At 51.5% G+C, this 15,978-nt stretch overlaps 1 protein-coding gene across 6 annotated transcripts in view; it reads left to right on the forward strand.

Moving 5' to 3' along the window:
- The first annotated feature begins 1,076 nt into the window (after positions 1-1,076).
- MGAT5B (alpha-1,6-mannosylglycoprotein 6-beta-N-acetylglucosaminyltransferase B) overlaps positions 1,077-15,978 on the forward strand; it is an 81,038-nt gene continuing 66,136 nt past the window's right edge. The window contains exons 1-3 of one of the 6 annotated variants that reach the window (XM_086356330.1): positions 1,077-1,186; positions 10,130-10,171; positions 14,362-15,626. In XM_086356330.1, coding sequence (XP_086212456.1) covers positions 15,559-15,626 — 68 coding nt within the window. In that variant the 5' untranslated portion in view covers positions 1,077-1,186; positions 10,130-10,171; positions 14,362-15,558. Of the gene's footprint in view, positions 1,187-10,129; positions 10,172-14,361; positions 15,627-15,978 lie in introns of those variants that run through there. The other 5 variants (XR_015147218.1, XR_015147217.1, XM_086356329.1 and 2 more) reach the window with 5 other exon arrangements.

Raw genomic sequence — 15,978 nt, forward strand, 5'->3', positions numbered from 1 at the left:
CTCCAGCACTGGCAAGTGGGTTCTTAGCCACCGTACCACCAGGGCAGTCTGGCTGTTGATTTTTTGATGTTAGCCGTTCTAACAGGTTTCAGGTGGTATCTCACGGCAGTTTTGCTTGGCATTTCCCTGATGGTTAGTGATGTTGAGCTTCTTTTTGTGTCCCTGTTGCCCATTGGTATGTCTTCTTTGGGAAAATGTCCATTTAGGTCCTTTGCTCATTGTTATTTTATTTCTTATTTTTATTTTTGGCCGAGCCATGGGGCACATGGGATCTTAGTTCCTTGACCAGGGATGGAATCCATGCCTCTTGCAGTGGAAGCATGGAGTTTAACTGCTGGACTGCCAGGGAAGTCCCCCTTGGCGCATTTTAAAATTGGATTATTTGATCTTAATTATGTTGAATTGGCTCATAGTGTGTTTCAGGTCTGCTATATCCTTCTAATTCTCTGTATATTCATTCTATTAATTTTTGAGAGCTTGATAATGAAATTCCAACTGAAAAATCTTAATTTGTCTACTTGAAAAAATTGTAATATATGGTGGAACCATATGTAACCTTGTTCTGTATTTTCCAAATCTCCTGTAAATGTGTTATCATATTTTCACAGTTTAAAAAATAAAAGAAAAAAAATTTTTTTTTTTTTTTTTGCTATTGAGTTGTATGAGTTCCTTGTTGTTTTTTTGGTTTTTAACTCCTTAGTGGATACATGGTTTGCAAATATATTCTCCTGTCTCAGAGGGTGCCTTTTCATGTTGTTGCTGATTTCCTTGGCTGTCTAGAAGTTATTCTATATTTGTAGAAGCTTTTCAGATTGACATCGCTCCGCTTGTTTATTTTCTCTTCTGTCCCTTTCGCTTTTGCAGCGTGCTGTTTCTAGCAGGGTGTCAGAATATCAATCAGTGTCGGGTCAGGGCAGGAGCCGCCGCACTCGGCTCGTGTTTCCTTGGGCATGGCCGTCCTGGGTCATCTGTTCTGTGATGTCAGAGACGGGGGCAGAGTGCTGTGGCGCCGCTGGCTGGCTTCCGGTGCCTGCAGGTCTCTGGGCCTCTGAGTCATGCTGTTGCCCCCCCCACCCCCCCAGGTCCCAGTCATGCCCGCCGGCCACGCTCATTGTTAGAGACCTTCAAAAGGTCACTGCCAAGTCGTGATGTCCTAGATACATTGTGGGTCAAGATGAGAAGCAAGGTGAGTCTTCCCCTTGGGAGGGGCACAGCCCAGGGAAGCCACCCTCAGGAGGAGTCATGGGCGCTGGACTGTATTATGGGGAGGAGAGATGGGGGCTGGATGCGGACATGTGCTGTGCTGTGCTTAGCAGCTCAGTTGTGTTTGACTCTTTGCAACCCCATGGACTGTAACCTGCCAGGCTCCTCTGTCCATGGGATTCTCCAATACTGGAATGAGTCGCCACGCCCTCCTCCAGGGGGTCTTCTCGATCCGGGGATTGAACCCAAATCGCAGACAGAGTCTTTACCATTGAGCCACCAGAGAAGCCGGGATGTGGAGATAAGTCACCAGAAAGACGTCCTTTGGGACAGATTGGAATATGCAGGCCTAGAAAAGGGAAGGCCTGGAGACAGAGGCTGCGGTCAGGCCCCCAGGGCCTGGCGTGCCCACTTTACTGTGGGTGGGGAGCAGGATTTCTGCTCTGGGGCGCCCCCATCATGACCATCCTGGGTGGATTATGCAGACTGTTTAGTCCTTGCCTGACTCCTGGGACGCTGGACAGTTCTCTGAGGGTCTGGCTGCCTACAAGGCCTCTCTGGGCATTGACCCATCTGGACACTGCAATCTTCACCCAAGCCAGCCCCGTGACTATTTTGCCAGAGGGGTTCTAAGTTTTTAGACAATTTGTTGCCAAGGGAACCCATCAATATTGCATAAACTGATTTCTGTTTTGGATGGAGACAGTTTTTATTGGATTTCCACTTAATCCCCATCTTTGTGGTTCCCCTGTGTCGGGGGTTCCAGAGATTGCCCCCACATTTAATGATTCACTAGAAGGACTCACAGGTCTTAACATAGAGTTGTACCCATGACCAAGGCTTATTACAGCAAAAGGACACACAACTGAATCAGCCAGGAGAAAAGACGCAGGTGGAGTCTGGAGAAATCCATGCACAGGCTTCTGATGGCCCCTTCCTCCTATAGGGGTGGGGGTGCAGACCATGCTCCTTCCCCAGCAATAAATGCAGTAATATGTGCGCAGTGTGTCTGCCCATTACAGACTGAGCCCCTAGGGTTTTCACTGGGGAATGGTCACAGGGGTGTCCATGCTGAGCAACCATCAAAGTTTCAGAGTCCTCTGAGCATGGCAGATGGTCATCACAAACTACATCGTTTGGACAAGCAGGGCAGGCACAGTGAACCCGCCTTCTCAGCCAAGGAAGGAAGGGATGGTTCAAGTGCCAAGTGCCCAGAAGCTGGCTCAGACCAACTATTTTTTTTTTAGAGTAAAATAAATGGGGTTTTTATTCACTCAGTTTTTTTTTTAATTGAAGTGTAGTTGATTTACGATGTTGTGTTAGTTTCAGGTGTACAGCAAAGTGATCAGTTCACTCACATATAGCATACATAGAGTCATGAAAGTGAAAAGTCGAAGTGTTAGTCACTTAGTCCGACTCTTTGGGACCCCATGGACTGCCTGCCAGGCTCCTCCGTCCATGGGATTTCCCAGGCAAGAATACTGGAGTGGGTTGCCATTTCCTTCTCCAGAGGATCTTCCCAACCCAGGGAATGAACCTGAGTCTCCTTCTTATCAGGCAGATTCTTTACCACTGAGCCTCCTGGGAAGCCCCCGTCCCTGATGTGAGGATAAGGCTGAGACTAGACAGGTCACACCTGTGGGACAGGTGCCGACAGGTGGGGCTGAGTGCAGCTCAGGAGCAGGGCGGGATTTTCTGAGATGGCTCAACGTGTTCCTGGAAAGTCTCACAAAATGTCTCTGACTTCTATGATGTGAGGGAGAGAGACCAGGAGGGGGCGCACTTCCATGCCCACCCTGCCCCAGGGCAGCTGCAAGAAGGAACGAGCTGAGGGGATGGGGCCCCAAGGAGAGGTGGGGGCCGGGCCTCACAGGGGGTGGGGGCATATGTGTGCCCTCCAGGGTCCTGTGAGAGACTTCATGCAGAGGTGACAAGCTCCTCTTTCCTCAGTGTCAGCTCACTGGGCCACCGCTTTCTCGAGTATTCCAAACAAGACCCAATTCATTATCATCTTACACATTGATTTGTACATATTAAAAAAAAAGGGCCCTCAGCTCGGAGAATTGCTGGGCTCTGGGATGACTGATGGCTTTATTAGCTTGCTTCAGTTTTATATTTATCAAATTAAACCAGCAGCCAAGGGGCACTGGCTTAAGATTCTTTCTCAGCAGTTGGAGAAGAGAAGATGGGGGAAGAGACAAGGCTTATGACCCATATTTCAAGAGGAAAGTTTTAAGTACCTACAATAAATAACAGGCTAGAGGCCCTCACAGGGGCTTGGTGGGTCACAGGTCTGGGTCAAGGGCTGTCTTCACGCTGGGAATCCTGGGGCTCGGTCCCCATCCTCCACTTCTTCAGTGTTTGCCAATCAGAGCAGCATTTATTTGGTGTCTGGTCCACAGCTTGCTCTGTGCTGTGTCTACAAATATACAAGAGCCTGGAGGAACCAGTGGCCCGGGCTTGAAGACGAAATCTGGGTTCAAATCTTACTAGCTGTGTAGTTGGGAGCAAGCTGTTTATTTCATTTAAAAAATCGAGGTTTCAGTTCAGTTCCATTCAGTCGCTCAGTCGTATCCGACTCTTTGAGACCCCATGAATTGCAGCACGCCAGGCCTCCCTGTATGATTCACGTCAAAATCACCCCTTTTGAGTATACGATCCAGAGGGTTTTTAGTATATCCGTAAGACTGCACAACTATGACCATTATCCAGTCTTAGATATTTTTATCACCCTACAAAGAAACCCCTACCCATCAGCAGCCACTCCCATTCCCCTCCCACAAGCCCACAGTAAGCATTAATCTGTGGCATGTGGGATCTTAGTTCCCTGACCGGGAATCAAACTTGAGCTCCCTGCACTGGAAGCCTGAAGTCTTAGCCACTGGATCTCCAGGGAAGTCCTTAATCTACTTTCTGTCTCTATAGATTTTTCTTATGTGACTGGCTTATTTTAACTTAGCATAGTGTCCTCAAGGTCCAACTCCATTGTGGTGTGTGTCAGAACTTCCCCTTTAAGGCCAAATAATATTCCATGGTATGTATAGACCACATTTTGTTTATCCATTCATCCATTGATGGATGTTTGGGCTGCTTCTTTTAGCAATTGTGAATAACACTAGTCTTTGAGATTCTACTTTCAATTCCTTGGGGTATATACCCAGAGATGGAATTGCTGGATCCTGTGGTGATTCTATTTTAATCTTTTGAGGATCATTCCTTCTTAAGGCTGAATAAATAGCATTTCATCACATGGATATGCCACAGTTTATCCATTCATCCATCAACAAGCAAGCTTGAGCTGTCCCCCCTCCTTGGCTGTTCTGAATCGCACTGCTATGAAAGTTTGAGTACTGGCTTGTGGGTGTGGCTGTGTGCTCTTGTTTCTCTTGGGAATAGCCCTAGGAATGAAATTACTTCATCCTTTGAGTCTCGGTTGGTTTGTTCCTGAAATCGTAGTTGTGACCTTGCAGGCTTCACATAAATGGATGAGATATATACCTGGTGCAAGGTGGGTGCCCAAGAAATGGAAAATATTAATAAGACAGACAAGAGATCAGCACTTTCTGTGTATCAGGCCCCGTGAGAAGTTCTCAGGTGTAACCTTCACTTTATTTGTTGAACCATTTAAAAAATTGAAGTGTAGTTAACTTACAATGGTGTGATAGTTTCAAGTGTAAAACAAAGTGATTTAGTTATATAGACATACACATGTATGTATATACCAGTGAACCAGTGAAGCTGCTCAGTCGTGTCTCACTCTTTGCAACCCCATGGACTGTAGCCTACCAGGCTCCTCCATTCATGGAATTTTCCAGTCAAGAGTACTGGAGTGGGTTGCCATTTCCTTCTCAAGGGGATCTTCCCAATCCAGGGATCGAACCCAGGTCTCCCACGTTATAGGCAGACGCTTTACCGTCTGAGCCACCAGGGAAGCCTGTATACATACGTATATACATGTACATGTACATATACATATATATATATTCTTTTTCAGATTCTTTTTCATTATAGATTATTATAAGATACTGAATACAGTTCCTTGTATTATATAGAACATGCAATTTTTTTTTAATTTTTAAGTTTTGGGCTGTGCTGGGTCTTCATTGCTGTGAGGGCTTTTTCTCTAGTGCAGAGTGGGGGCTACTCTTGGTTGCGGTGCGCGGGCTTCTCGTTGCAGAGAACAGACTCCAGAGGACGAGCTTCAGTAGCGGCAGCTCTAGAGCACAGGCTCCATAGTTGTGGCGCACAGGCTTAGCTGCTCCATGGCTTGTGGGATCCTCCCGGACCCGGGATCAAACCCATGTCTCCTGCATTGGCAGGCAGATTCTTTATCACTGAACCACCAGGGAAGCCCAATAGGTGCAATTCTTACTCTAGAGATGAGGAAACTGAAGCTGAGGGTAACTTGCCCAGGATCACAGTTGGGCTGTGAATGCCGACTTGGAGCACAGGCCCCTCTAACTCCAGACTCACACTGTGAATGAGGGGGCAACTCGTGGGATCTTAGTTCCGTGACCAGGCATTGAACCTGGACTATGGTAGTGAAAGTACCAAGTCCTCACGACTGGACTGGACTGCCAAGGAATTCCCAGAACGAGGCAGCTGCGATCTGGGACTGAGCAGACCACCGCCCCCAACCTGCAGACTCTGCTGCCCTTTAGGTGCTCAGACTGCTCTTCAGGTGAGCAGACTCACTGCTTCCCTGAGCTGCCTGTCCCCTTGCGGGCCGGAGCCAGGCCATGCCCATGCTGTGTGCGTCAGTTCAGTCCAGTCGCTCAGTCGTGTCCGACTCTTTGCGACCCCATGAACTGCAGCACGCCAGGCCTCCCTGTCCATCACCAGCTCCCGGAGTTCACCCAAACTCATGTGCATCGAGTCGGTGATGCCATCCAGCCATGTCATCCTCTATCGTCCCCTTCTCCTCCTGCCCCCAACCCCTCCCAGCATCAGAGTCTTTTCCAATGAGTCAGCTCTTCGCATGAGGTGGTCAAAGTATTGGAGTTTCAGCCTCAGCATCAGTCCTTCCAATGAGCACCCAGGACTGGTCTCCTTCAGGAAGGACTGGTTGGATCTCCTTGCAGTTCAAGGGACTCTCAAGAGTCTTCTCCAACACCACAGTTCAAAAGCATCAATTCTTCGGTGCTCAGCTTTCTTTTCAGTCCAACTCTCACATCCATACATGACCACTGGAAAAACCATAGCCTTGATTAGATGGACCTTTTTTGGCAAAGTAATATCTCTGCTTTTTAATATGCTATCTAGGTTGGTCATAACTTTCCTTCCAAGGAGTAAGCGTCTTTTAATTTCATGGCTGCAGTCACCATCTGCAGTGATTTTGGAGCCCAAAAAAATAAAGTCTGACACTGTTTCCAGTGTTTCCCCATCTATTTCCCATGAAGTGGTGGGACCAGATGCCATGATCTTCGTTTTCTGAATATTGAGCTTTAAGCCAATTTTTTCACTCTCCTCTTTCACTTTCATCAAGAGGCTTTTTAGTTCCTCTTCACTTTCTGCCATAAGGGTGGTGTCATCTGCATATCTGAGGCTATTGATATTTCTCCTGGCAATCTTGATTCCAGGTTGTGCATCTTTCAGCCCAGCGTTTCTCATGATGTACTCTGCATTATAAGTGTGCATGCTGCTGCTAAGTCGCTTCACTCGTGCCCGACTCTATGCGACCCCACAGATCGCAGCCCAACAGGCTCCCCCGTCCCTGGGATTCTCCAGGCAAGAACACTGGAGTGGGTTGCCATTTCCTTCTCCAATGCATGAAAGTGAAAAGTGAAAGTGAAGTCGCTCAGTCGTGTCCGACTCTTCGAAACCCCATGGACTGCAGCCCCCCAGGCTCCTCCGTCCATGGGATTTTCCAGGCAAGAGTACTGGAGTGGGTTGCCATTGCCTTCTCTGTAGCCAGGAATAGCACAGGGAGAGGGCTTCTCTGATGAAGAATTCGCTTACAATGCAGGAAACGCAGGAGTGGAGGGTTCGATCCCTGGGTCGGGAAGATCCCCTGGAGGAGGGCATGGTAACCCACTCCAGTATTCTTGCCAGGAAAATCCCATGGACAGAGGAGCCTGGTGGGCTACAGTCTATGTGGTCGCAGAGAGTCAGACATGACTGAAGTCACTGAGCATGCACGCAGCACAGGGAGGCTGACCCTGGGGGTGATACTCAGAGTGAGTGGGGACTTGCACAGGGAAACCAGATGGGGAGGGAACTCTTTGGATGGCATGGGAGTGACTATTTCATGAAGGGAAGGGGGCCTGTAAAGTAAAAGTGGGGTGAAGAAGGCAAAATGAGAGATGGCTCCAGCTGATCACATGTCAGGGTGGGCTTAGAAACTTCCCTGTCCCTGTACATATTCACTCATTCAAAATTTCTCTGCTGGATGTAGGGACTTTCCTGGCAGCCCAGTGAGTAGTTATGACTCCGAGCTTCCAACGCAGGGGACTTTGGTTAGATCTCTGGTCAGGGAACTAAGATCCCACTTGCTACACTTGGCCAAAACAAAAAACCCTTCTCTACTGGATGTAACTTGTATTAGATACTGTCCAGGACATTTGGGGCACACTGTTGAAACAAAGAGATAAAAAATCCTTCTCCTGGTTGGGAGGAGTGCATCGTTACCCTCCCACATCTGCCGCCTCCTCACACCTCTCAGGGATCTAGAAAGGGTCACTGCTCTCCCACCACAAGCTGCGGCATGGAGGCAGAAGCGGAGGAGGACTAATGAAGTGGGGAGGGAGTCACGAGGGGGCATGTACCCCTTGCCGCACTCCCAGGTGTTGAGAGGTCGTTGTCTCTCAAGGGGATGATCTCACATGGGGTTGGATGCTAGGAGATCTTGCTAAAAGGGGACAGATTCCAAGCTGGTCTGAGACAGAACTTGAAATCCTCTGAGACATGAAATTCTGCATCAGCTTTGCCTGAGCAGAAACCAGAGAGAGGAGCCTTTGGGCAGTTGTTCTTTTGAGATGATCCAGGGGTGTTTGGGGAGCAGAAGGGGAAAACCGAGGCAGCTGGGTGGTTTTCTGTGTCAACAAGCAGCTCTTGGAGGTGGGGAGCTTTATTCCTGGGGGCTGCATTCTCTGAAGGATGCCTGCTCAAGTTAGTCTCCCAGGACCCTGGACCAGGGTTTTGAAAGCAATGAGTGAGCTGGGCTCTGAGGTCTGCCAGGCTTGAATTTGGAAGCTAGATCTGCAGTGAACCCTTGAGCAAGATACTTTACCTCTCTGAACTTCTGTTTCCCCATCAGTGAAGTGGAGTGTATGCATGGCGAGCATCAAGCTTTGCAGTATCTGGCAGTGGTGGCCCTTTTCAGACAGTATGTGGTTATAACAAATAGCCACACATGTAGTGACTGAAACCTACACAGATGTATCATTTTGCTGTTCTGGAGACTGAGTGTCCAAAATGCATCTCGTGGGGCTAAAGTCCAGGTGACAGCAGGGCTGTCTTCTTTCTGGAGGCTCTGGGGAGAATCCATTTCTTTGCCCTTTTCAGCTTCCAGAGGCTACACGCATTCTGTGGCTTGTGGCCTCTTTCTCCATCTTCAAAGTCATCAGTGTCTGGTCGAGTCTTTTTCATGCTGCCTCCTTCTAACATATTTAAGGACCCTTGTGATGACATTAGGCCTACCAGATAATCCAGGATGATCTCCTTATTTTAAGGATCCCTGATTTACAACCTTAATTCCACTTGCAACCTTGATCTCCTTTTGCCATGTAGCATAACACATTCACAGGTTCCTGGGATCTGGATATGGTCATCTTCAGAGACCATGATTCTACTCACCCCAGATAACTGCTACCGTATTCCTACAGTGACCTGTGATGCATCTGGGGAACCTGTCCAGAAAGAAAAGGGGTCATTTTTTTTTTGGCTATGCCCCATGGCATGCAGGATCTTAGTTCTCTGACCAGGGATTGAATTTGTGCCCCCTGCAGTGAAATCTCAGAGTCTTAACCACTGACTGCCAAAGAAATCCCTTTTCTATTTTTTTTAAAGGGGTTATTTTTTTTTTTAATTGCCCTACTAAAGAAGATTTAAATAAAATAGCCATGTAGCCATGGTGACGGGCTTCCCTGGTGACTCAGATGGTAAAGAATCTGTCTGCAATGCAGGAGCCCTGGGTTCGATCCCTGGGTCAGGAGAAGGAAATGGCAACCCACTTCAGTATTCTTGCCTGGAGAATCCCATGAACAGAGGAGCCTAGTGGGCTAGAGTCCATGGGGTTGCAAGGTGTTGGAAATGAATGACTAACATTTTCACTTTCACTTTCAGCCATGGTAACAAGATTTAGAATCCCTGAATCATTTCTAGGCACTACTAGGTGCTCAATAAATGGAATCTCATGATCAAGTTAAATGACGAGCTCGCCTTTGTCTCCAGTGCTGGGATGGGGTCCACTTGGGAGGGTCCCCTGTCTAGTCCATCCCAGGCTTCCTTGCCTGTCCATGCACACACACACACACACACACACACACGCACAGACATAGACATAGCCGTGAACTTCCCTGAGGAATAAGAAAATAAAATAGCTGTGCTCCCGGCTCCCACAAGCTGTGCGGCAGAATGGCCTTCCGGCATAAATAAAAATAAACCCCAGACGCTGCTTTTCCATCGGAGGATTAACCTAAATGTTGTGAAACAGAAAGCATGAAATATGCATTGGAGCAACAGCTCTCCCCGCGCCTCAGCCGCCCTGGCCGGCTCGCGGCTGCTTGTTCCTGCCTGGCAAGGCAGCTGATGATTTGTGCAGGGTGTCGGTAAACGTGTTATGACATTATTAATGCTCTGCTCCCCGGCAAAGGACAATGGCCTATTGCCTCTTAATGTGCTATCTGCAGCGGCAGTCGGAGCACATTAAATGGGGATTTCAGACACCACAAACCTTGCGTTTCTTTCTCTTCTCTTTCCACCCCAGGCCCCTGTGAGCTCCCAGAAGCCACCTGGAAGCCTTGAACAGGTGGGTATGTGGTCAAAGCTGTGATGTCTCTGGAGGCTCCGGGGGGGTCCATGATGGGCCAGGGAAGCCCCCAGGGAGCCCCTAGAGCCACTAGGACTCTTGTCCTTCCTGGGGCAGAACTGTGTCTTTGCTGGGGTTGGGGCCCTGGCCTCAGGGAAGCTGGACTGAGGGGTGGGCAGGGCTGGCAGGCTGCCTGCTCTGCCTTCAGGTGACATCTGCAGGGGGATGCTGACATCAGACCTCCGATGGATCCTATCGTTTTTGTACAATGTTCTAAAATGTTGGGCTTCCTTTGTGGCTCAGCTGGTAAAGAATCTGCCTGCAATGCGGGAGACCTGGGTTTGATCCCTGGGATAGGACGATCCCCTGGAGAAGGGCAAGGCTACCCACTCCAGTATTCTGGCCTGGAGAATTCCACAGACTGAATAGTCCTTTGGGCTCGCAAAGAGCTGGGCATGACTGAGTGACTTTCACTTTCATTTTCACCTAAAATATTGAGGAACTTCTCTGGTGGTCCAGAGGTTGACTTAGCACTTCCAAGACGGAGGCTGGGGTTTGATCCCTGGTTGGGGAACTAAGATCCAGCGTGCCTCTCAGTGTGGCAAAAACAAAAAAACAAAAAAACAAAAACTAAAAATATTGATCTACATTTGTAAATGATGTGACTACACAAAAGAAGCCCAGGTTTCTAACCCCCTTGAAATAACGGCCCACAGTCACACAAAGCGATGGTGACACGTCCCTCCTTAGGGACTTCTGTTTTTCTGGTGGTCTCTAATCACTCCAGCCCCTTTCTACTAGGTCCCTGAGGTAGGCTGAACAGTACCCCCTTACCCAGCCCCCATTCATGTTCATCTGGAACCTGAGGATAGCCTTATTTGGAAATAAATTCTTTTCAGATGTAAATAGTTAAGATGGGGTCATTCGGGATTACTGTGAACCTGAACCCAATGACTGGGGACCTTCTGATAAGAGGAGAGGGCACAGACACAGAGACAGGCCAGGCAGGTGCTACTGTCCGACTCATTGTGACCCCATGGACTGCAGCACACCAGGCTTCCCTGTCCATCACCATCTCCCAGAATTTGCTCAAACTCATGTCCACTGAGTCAGTGATGCCATCCAACCATCTCATCCTCTGTCATCCCCTTCAATATTTCCCAGCATCAGTCTTTTCCAATGAGTCAGCTCTTTGCATCAGGTGGCCAAATATTGGAGCTTCAGCTTCAGCATCAGTCCTTCCAATGAATATTCAGGACTGATCTCCTTTAGAAGTGACTGGTTTGATCTCCTTGCTAGCCAAGGGACTCTCAAGAGTCTTCTCCAGCTTCACAGTTCAAAAGCATCAATTCTTCAGCTCTCAGTCTTCTTTAAGGTCCAACTCATATCCGTACATGACTACTGGAAAAACCATAGCTTTGACTAGATGGACCTTTGTCAGCAAAGTGATGTCTCTGCTCTTTAATGTGCTGTCTAGGTTTGTCAGAGATTTTCTTTCAAGGAGACAGACAAAGGCAGAGACTGGAGAGATGCAGTTATAGGCCAAGGATGCCAAGGACTCCTGGGTGCTGCCAGAAGCCAGCAGAGGGGCAGGTGACAGTCTCTCTCAGGGCTTCTAGAAGGAACTGACTCTACCAACACCTGATTTAGGACTTCTGGCTTCCAGAACTGTAAGAGAATATATTTCTTTCTTTCTTTGGCCACACTGAACACCATTCAGGATCTTAGTTCCCTGACCAGGAATTGAACTTGGGCCTCCTGCAATGCAAGTGCCGAGTCTTGAACCAGTGGACCACAGGGGATTCCTGAGAATAAATATACATGCTTTGAAGCCCCTCAGTCTGTGGTAGACTATTATAGCATCCCTAGGAGACTACATAGCTTCCTTCCCTTCTTTGCATGGCCCTTGTTGTTCAGTCACTAAGTCGTGTCTGACTTTTTGTGACCCCATGGACTGCAGCACATCAGGCTTCCCTGTCCTTCACTATCTCCTGGAGTTTGCTCAAACTCATGTCTATTGAGTTGGTGATGCTATGTAACCATATCATCTTCTGTTGCCCCCTTCTCCTTTTTCCTTCTGTCTTTCCCAGCATCAGGGTCTTTTCCAATGAGTTGACTTTTCACATCAGGTGGTCAAAGTACGGGAGCTTCAGCTTCAGCGTCAGTCCTTCCAATGAATATTCAGGGTTGATTTCCTTTAGGATGGACTGGTTGGATCTCCTTGCTGTCTCCTTGCTGATTAGGGAACCTGTGCTCCCTGCAGTGGAAGTGTGGTGTCTTAACCACTGGACTGCTAGAGAAGGAGTCACACATTTATTTAGGAAGTGACCCCAGGAAAAAGGAGTGGGGGTGAGGCAGGGGAGGAAGGAAGGCACCATGGGGTGCATGACAGAGCGGGTTACCACTTCGGGCAGCTGGAACTCAGGGAACCAATGTAGACTTACCTGAGAGGGGGAAGTGGGCATCTATTCCTTGAAGGCTGCTTCTGGGGCAGGAATTCCCTGGCACTTCCACCTGGCCCATGTTTAGGCATATTCCCATGGCCAGGAAGAAAGCCTCAGGCAGCACGGGATGTATTCTCAGCGATGTGCCTGCTGGCATGTAGAGGTGAACACCCGGGGAACAGCCCTAGGTACCAGTGGTGGCGGCTTCAGGTGGACAATAACAAGAAAAGTCATAGCCAACCGGTTGGGAGGGCTCCGAGGTGCCCGGTGACCCCTGTGTGGGGACTCACAAGTTTTCTCCGAAGGTCTGCAGCACGGTGGACAGCAAGCCGAGCCACATACACTGAGCTACGCTGCAGAGGCTGACAAAGGGCACGCAGACTCCGAAAGGCAGAGGCAGCAGGGTGGTCTGGCTCGGTGTCCTTCACTGTCTGCCCCCAGCCTCCCTGCCTGGCTCGAGCCTGTAAAGGCAGTGGGTGCTTTCTCACAGCCCATCTTGAAGCCATGTCCAAGAGGGCAAGACCCAGGGTGGGAGGGTACCCTCTGTCACCTTCAGAAATCAGGCTTCTGATTGAGAGAAGGCCACTTCCTCCCATGAGCCACACCAGGCATGACTGTGCCTTGTGGCCTAAAATGCCAACCAAGTGCCCAGAGCTTGCACACAATCTGCAGGACATTTCATGCCTGAGTGTGGCTGTGGCTTTTGCCGTGACATTCAAGGCTTCGGTTATTGCCTGAGTGCACAGCAGATGTAAGGGTCCAGGAACAAAATGATTTAGATCCCTGCCCTCAGAGATCTCCTTGGCCAGCCTGCCGTGATGCCCAAATTTCCTGCCACCATTTGTCATTCTTCCTCACCAAGGCCCGGTCAGCACGTCCTTGTTCAATGCAAATTTGTCACCCAGCTGGAGTTAACACATTAATCCGCCAACACCAATTCATCATCGGCTTTCACATTAGTGGCGAGCAAGGCGATGAGGTAATGGAACACTGGACAGGTGAATTTCGATGAGGAAGGAGCAGGAAAGGCAGACTGTGAGGCACAGCCGGTGAGAAATGGCTCTGATCGGGGCTGGGGGTGGGCTAGGCAAGCAGCAAGGGGGTGGGGCGTGGGAGGGGAGGAGGCAGGGGCCTGGTTGGACCAGACAAGGACTGGATGGACCAATATAGAGGTTTCCTCTTCTGGAAAGGCCCTCGGGGTCATCCATGTCCTTCTTCACATGGCCTGAGGCCTTGGGCTCTTCCCAGCCTGGGCCTTCCCTGGCTGTGCCTGGCCAAGCTGGTCTGGCAAGTGCCCTTCCTGCCTGAGCATCATCCTCAGATCCAGGCTTGGTTCTTGCTCGGGGTGCTCACAGGGGCCACTGACCCCTCTCTGCAAAGGCAAACACCTCTCCAGGGTCAAGAAGTGGAGGCAGGGTGGGTGGGGGTGAAGGGAGGACATGCATGCTTCCTGGAGTTGGAAGGAGCTTTAGTGAACCTCACGTGTACCTGCCAAGTCATTTCAGTCGTGTCAGACTCTTTGCAACCCTGTGGATTGTAGCCTGGCTAGGCTCCTCTGACCATGGGATTCTCCAGGCAAGAATACTGGAGTGGGTTGCCATTTCCTCCTCCAGGAGAATCTTCCTGACCCAGGGATCGAACTCGTGTCTCCCGCGGCTCCTGCATTGCAGGTGGATTTTTTACCGCTGAGCCATGTGGTGGGGTGGGGCAGGATGAGGGAAACCGAGGAGTTCCCTTGACTTTCAGGTATCACCCACTGGTTAACGGAAGGTCTGAGACTGGAACCCAAGCCTACAGAGCACCCACCTGCTCCTGTTTCTGGGCTCAGAGAAAGAGCCTCAGTGTCACAGGCCGTGTTCAAAAAAAGGAAGCAAAGGAGACCTGCTGCAGTCTCTGTCCAGAGAGAGCCAAAGGATGGGTGAAGGTTGCAAAGCGAAATCGTGGGTGTGAAGGGGCCGATGCAGAACCCCTGTGGCCGCAGAGGCAGGGGCAGCGACCCAAGGGAGGACCCTGGCACCGGGCATAAGGGGACAACCTCCTCCTAGCGCCGACCTCCTCTGTGCTCTGTAGGATCCTGAAGCAGACCTCGGCCCTCAGAGCTGGTGGCACCCGGCATGCTTCCGAAAGCGGGGCCTAGGGAAGTTGCAGGGCTGGAAGGAGGCTCAGGGACGCCCGCCGCCCGCCTTCCCACCCCGGCGCCCCACCTCGGGCATGGAGAGAGCGCCGCTGGGCCGCGGCCACGAGGTGGCGCCGGCGCGCCGAGGAAGCGTGGCGGCCGCTCCCGGGCCGCCCCAGCCGCTACTCGGCCGCCTCCTCCGAGGAAACAATGCGGCGCCTCCGGGCGTAACGCAGCGCGGGGCTGGACACCGGACACTCGAGCGCGGGCAGCGGAGAGAGCGGGCGGCAGCGCGGGCGCGGGGCGCCCTCGCCGGGGGCCATGGGCGCGGCGCGGTACGCGGCCGGGAAGCGGCGCGGCCCGGAGGCGCGGGGGGCCGGGGCGCGGGGCCGGGGCCGCCGCTAGCCGGCACCGAGGGCGCGGGCCCGGGCGGGGATGAGGGCGCCCGCGGCGGGGAGCCCGTCTGCGCGTCGCGGCGCCGTCCCGCCCTGCGAGAGAGCCCGAGCAGGCAGACGCGCGGCCGGCGGTCTGGGGGCGCGCCGCCTCCCGGCCTCCAGAATGTGAAGCGGGGAGGGCGGAGACGCAGAGACGGCCCGGCCAGGCGCCCTCACCGGCCTCCGGCAGCCGCGCCGCTACCCGGCCCCTGCCCGCCGAGCCCCCGCCGACCCCGCGGGCCGCGAAGCCGCCGGGCCCCCGCGCCCCCTCCTCGCCTCGCTCGGACCCGGCTTCGGCCCGCAGAGGGTTCTCGGCCAGGACGTGGCCAGAGCCGAGCTCGGGACCGTCCTGCTGGCCTCGCCCTCGGCTTCTAGCCCGGACAAGTTTGAACAATGATCACAGTCAACCCCGATGGGAAGATAATGGTCAGAAGATGCCTGGTCACCCTGAGACCCTTTCGGTAAAGTTCTTTCCCGTTGGCGCTGGGAGGGCTTTTTCTCCAAGGGGGCGCGGGGTAGGTGGGCGAGGTCAGTCTCTGCGAGGGTGCCTGTCCCTAGGGTGACTGTGACTGTCCCAGTAGCAGAGCGGGGCAGTTTGTGCTCTCACCCTTGATGCTGGCCAGCAAGGCTGGGAAAGGCGTGGAGCTGGGGTCCCGTTCGGGTGGGGAGGGTGTGTGATTCTGGAACGTGGACCGAGTTTGGTCTAGATTCGGACTCGGGGTGCGAAGGTGGGAAAGGGGGCAGAAATCACCCATGTTGTGGTCCTGGGCCGGGGAAGTTGCCCCAGCCAGGGCGCCCCTTCCCTGCCTCTCC

Source organism: Bos grunniens, chromosome 19 (assembly GCF_055505025.1).
Source record: "Bos grunniens cultivar Pamir isolate PY7600 chromosome 19, Bosgru_T2T1.0, whole genome shotgun sequence".
Taxonomy (NCBI): Eukaryota; Metazoa; Chordata; class Mammalia; order Artiodactyla; family Bovidae; genus Bos; species Bos grunniens.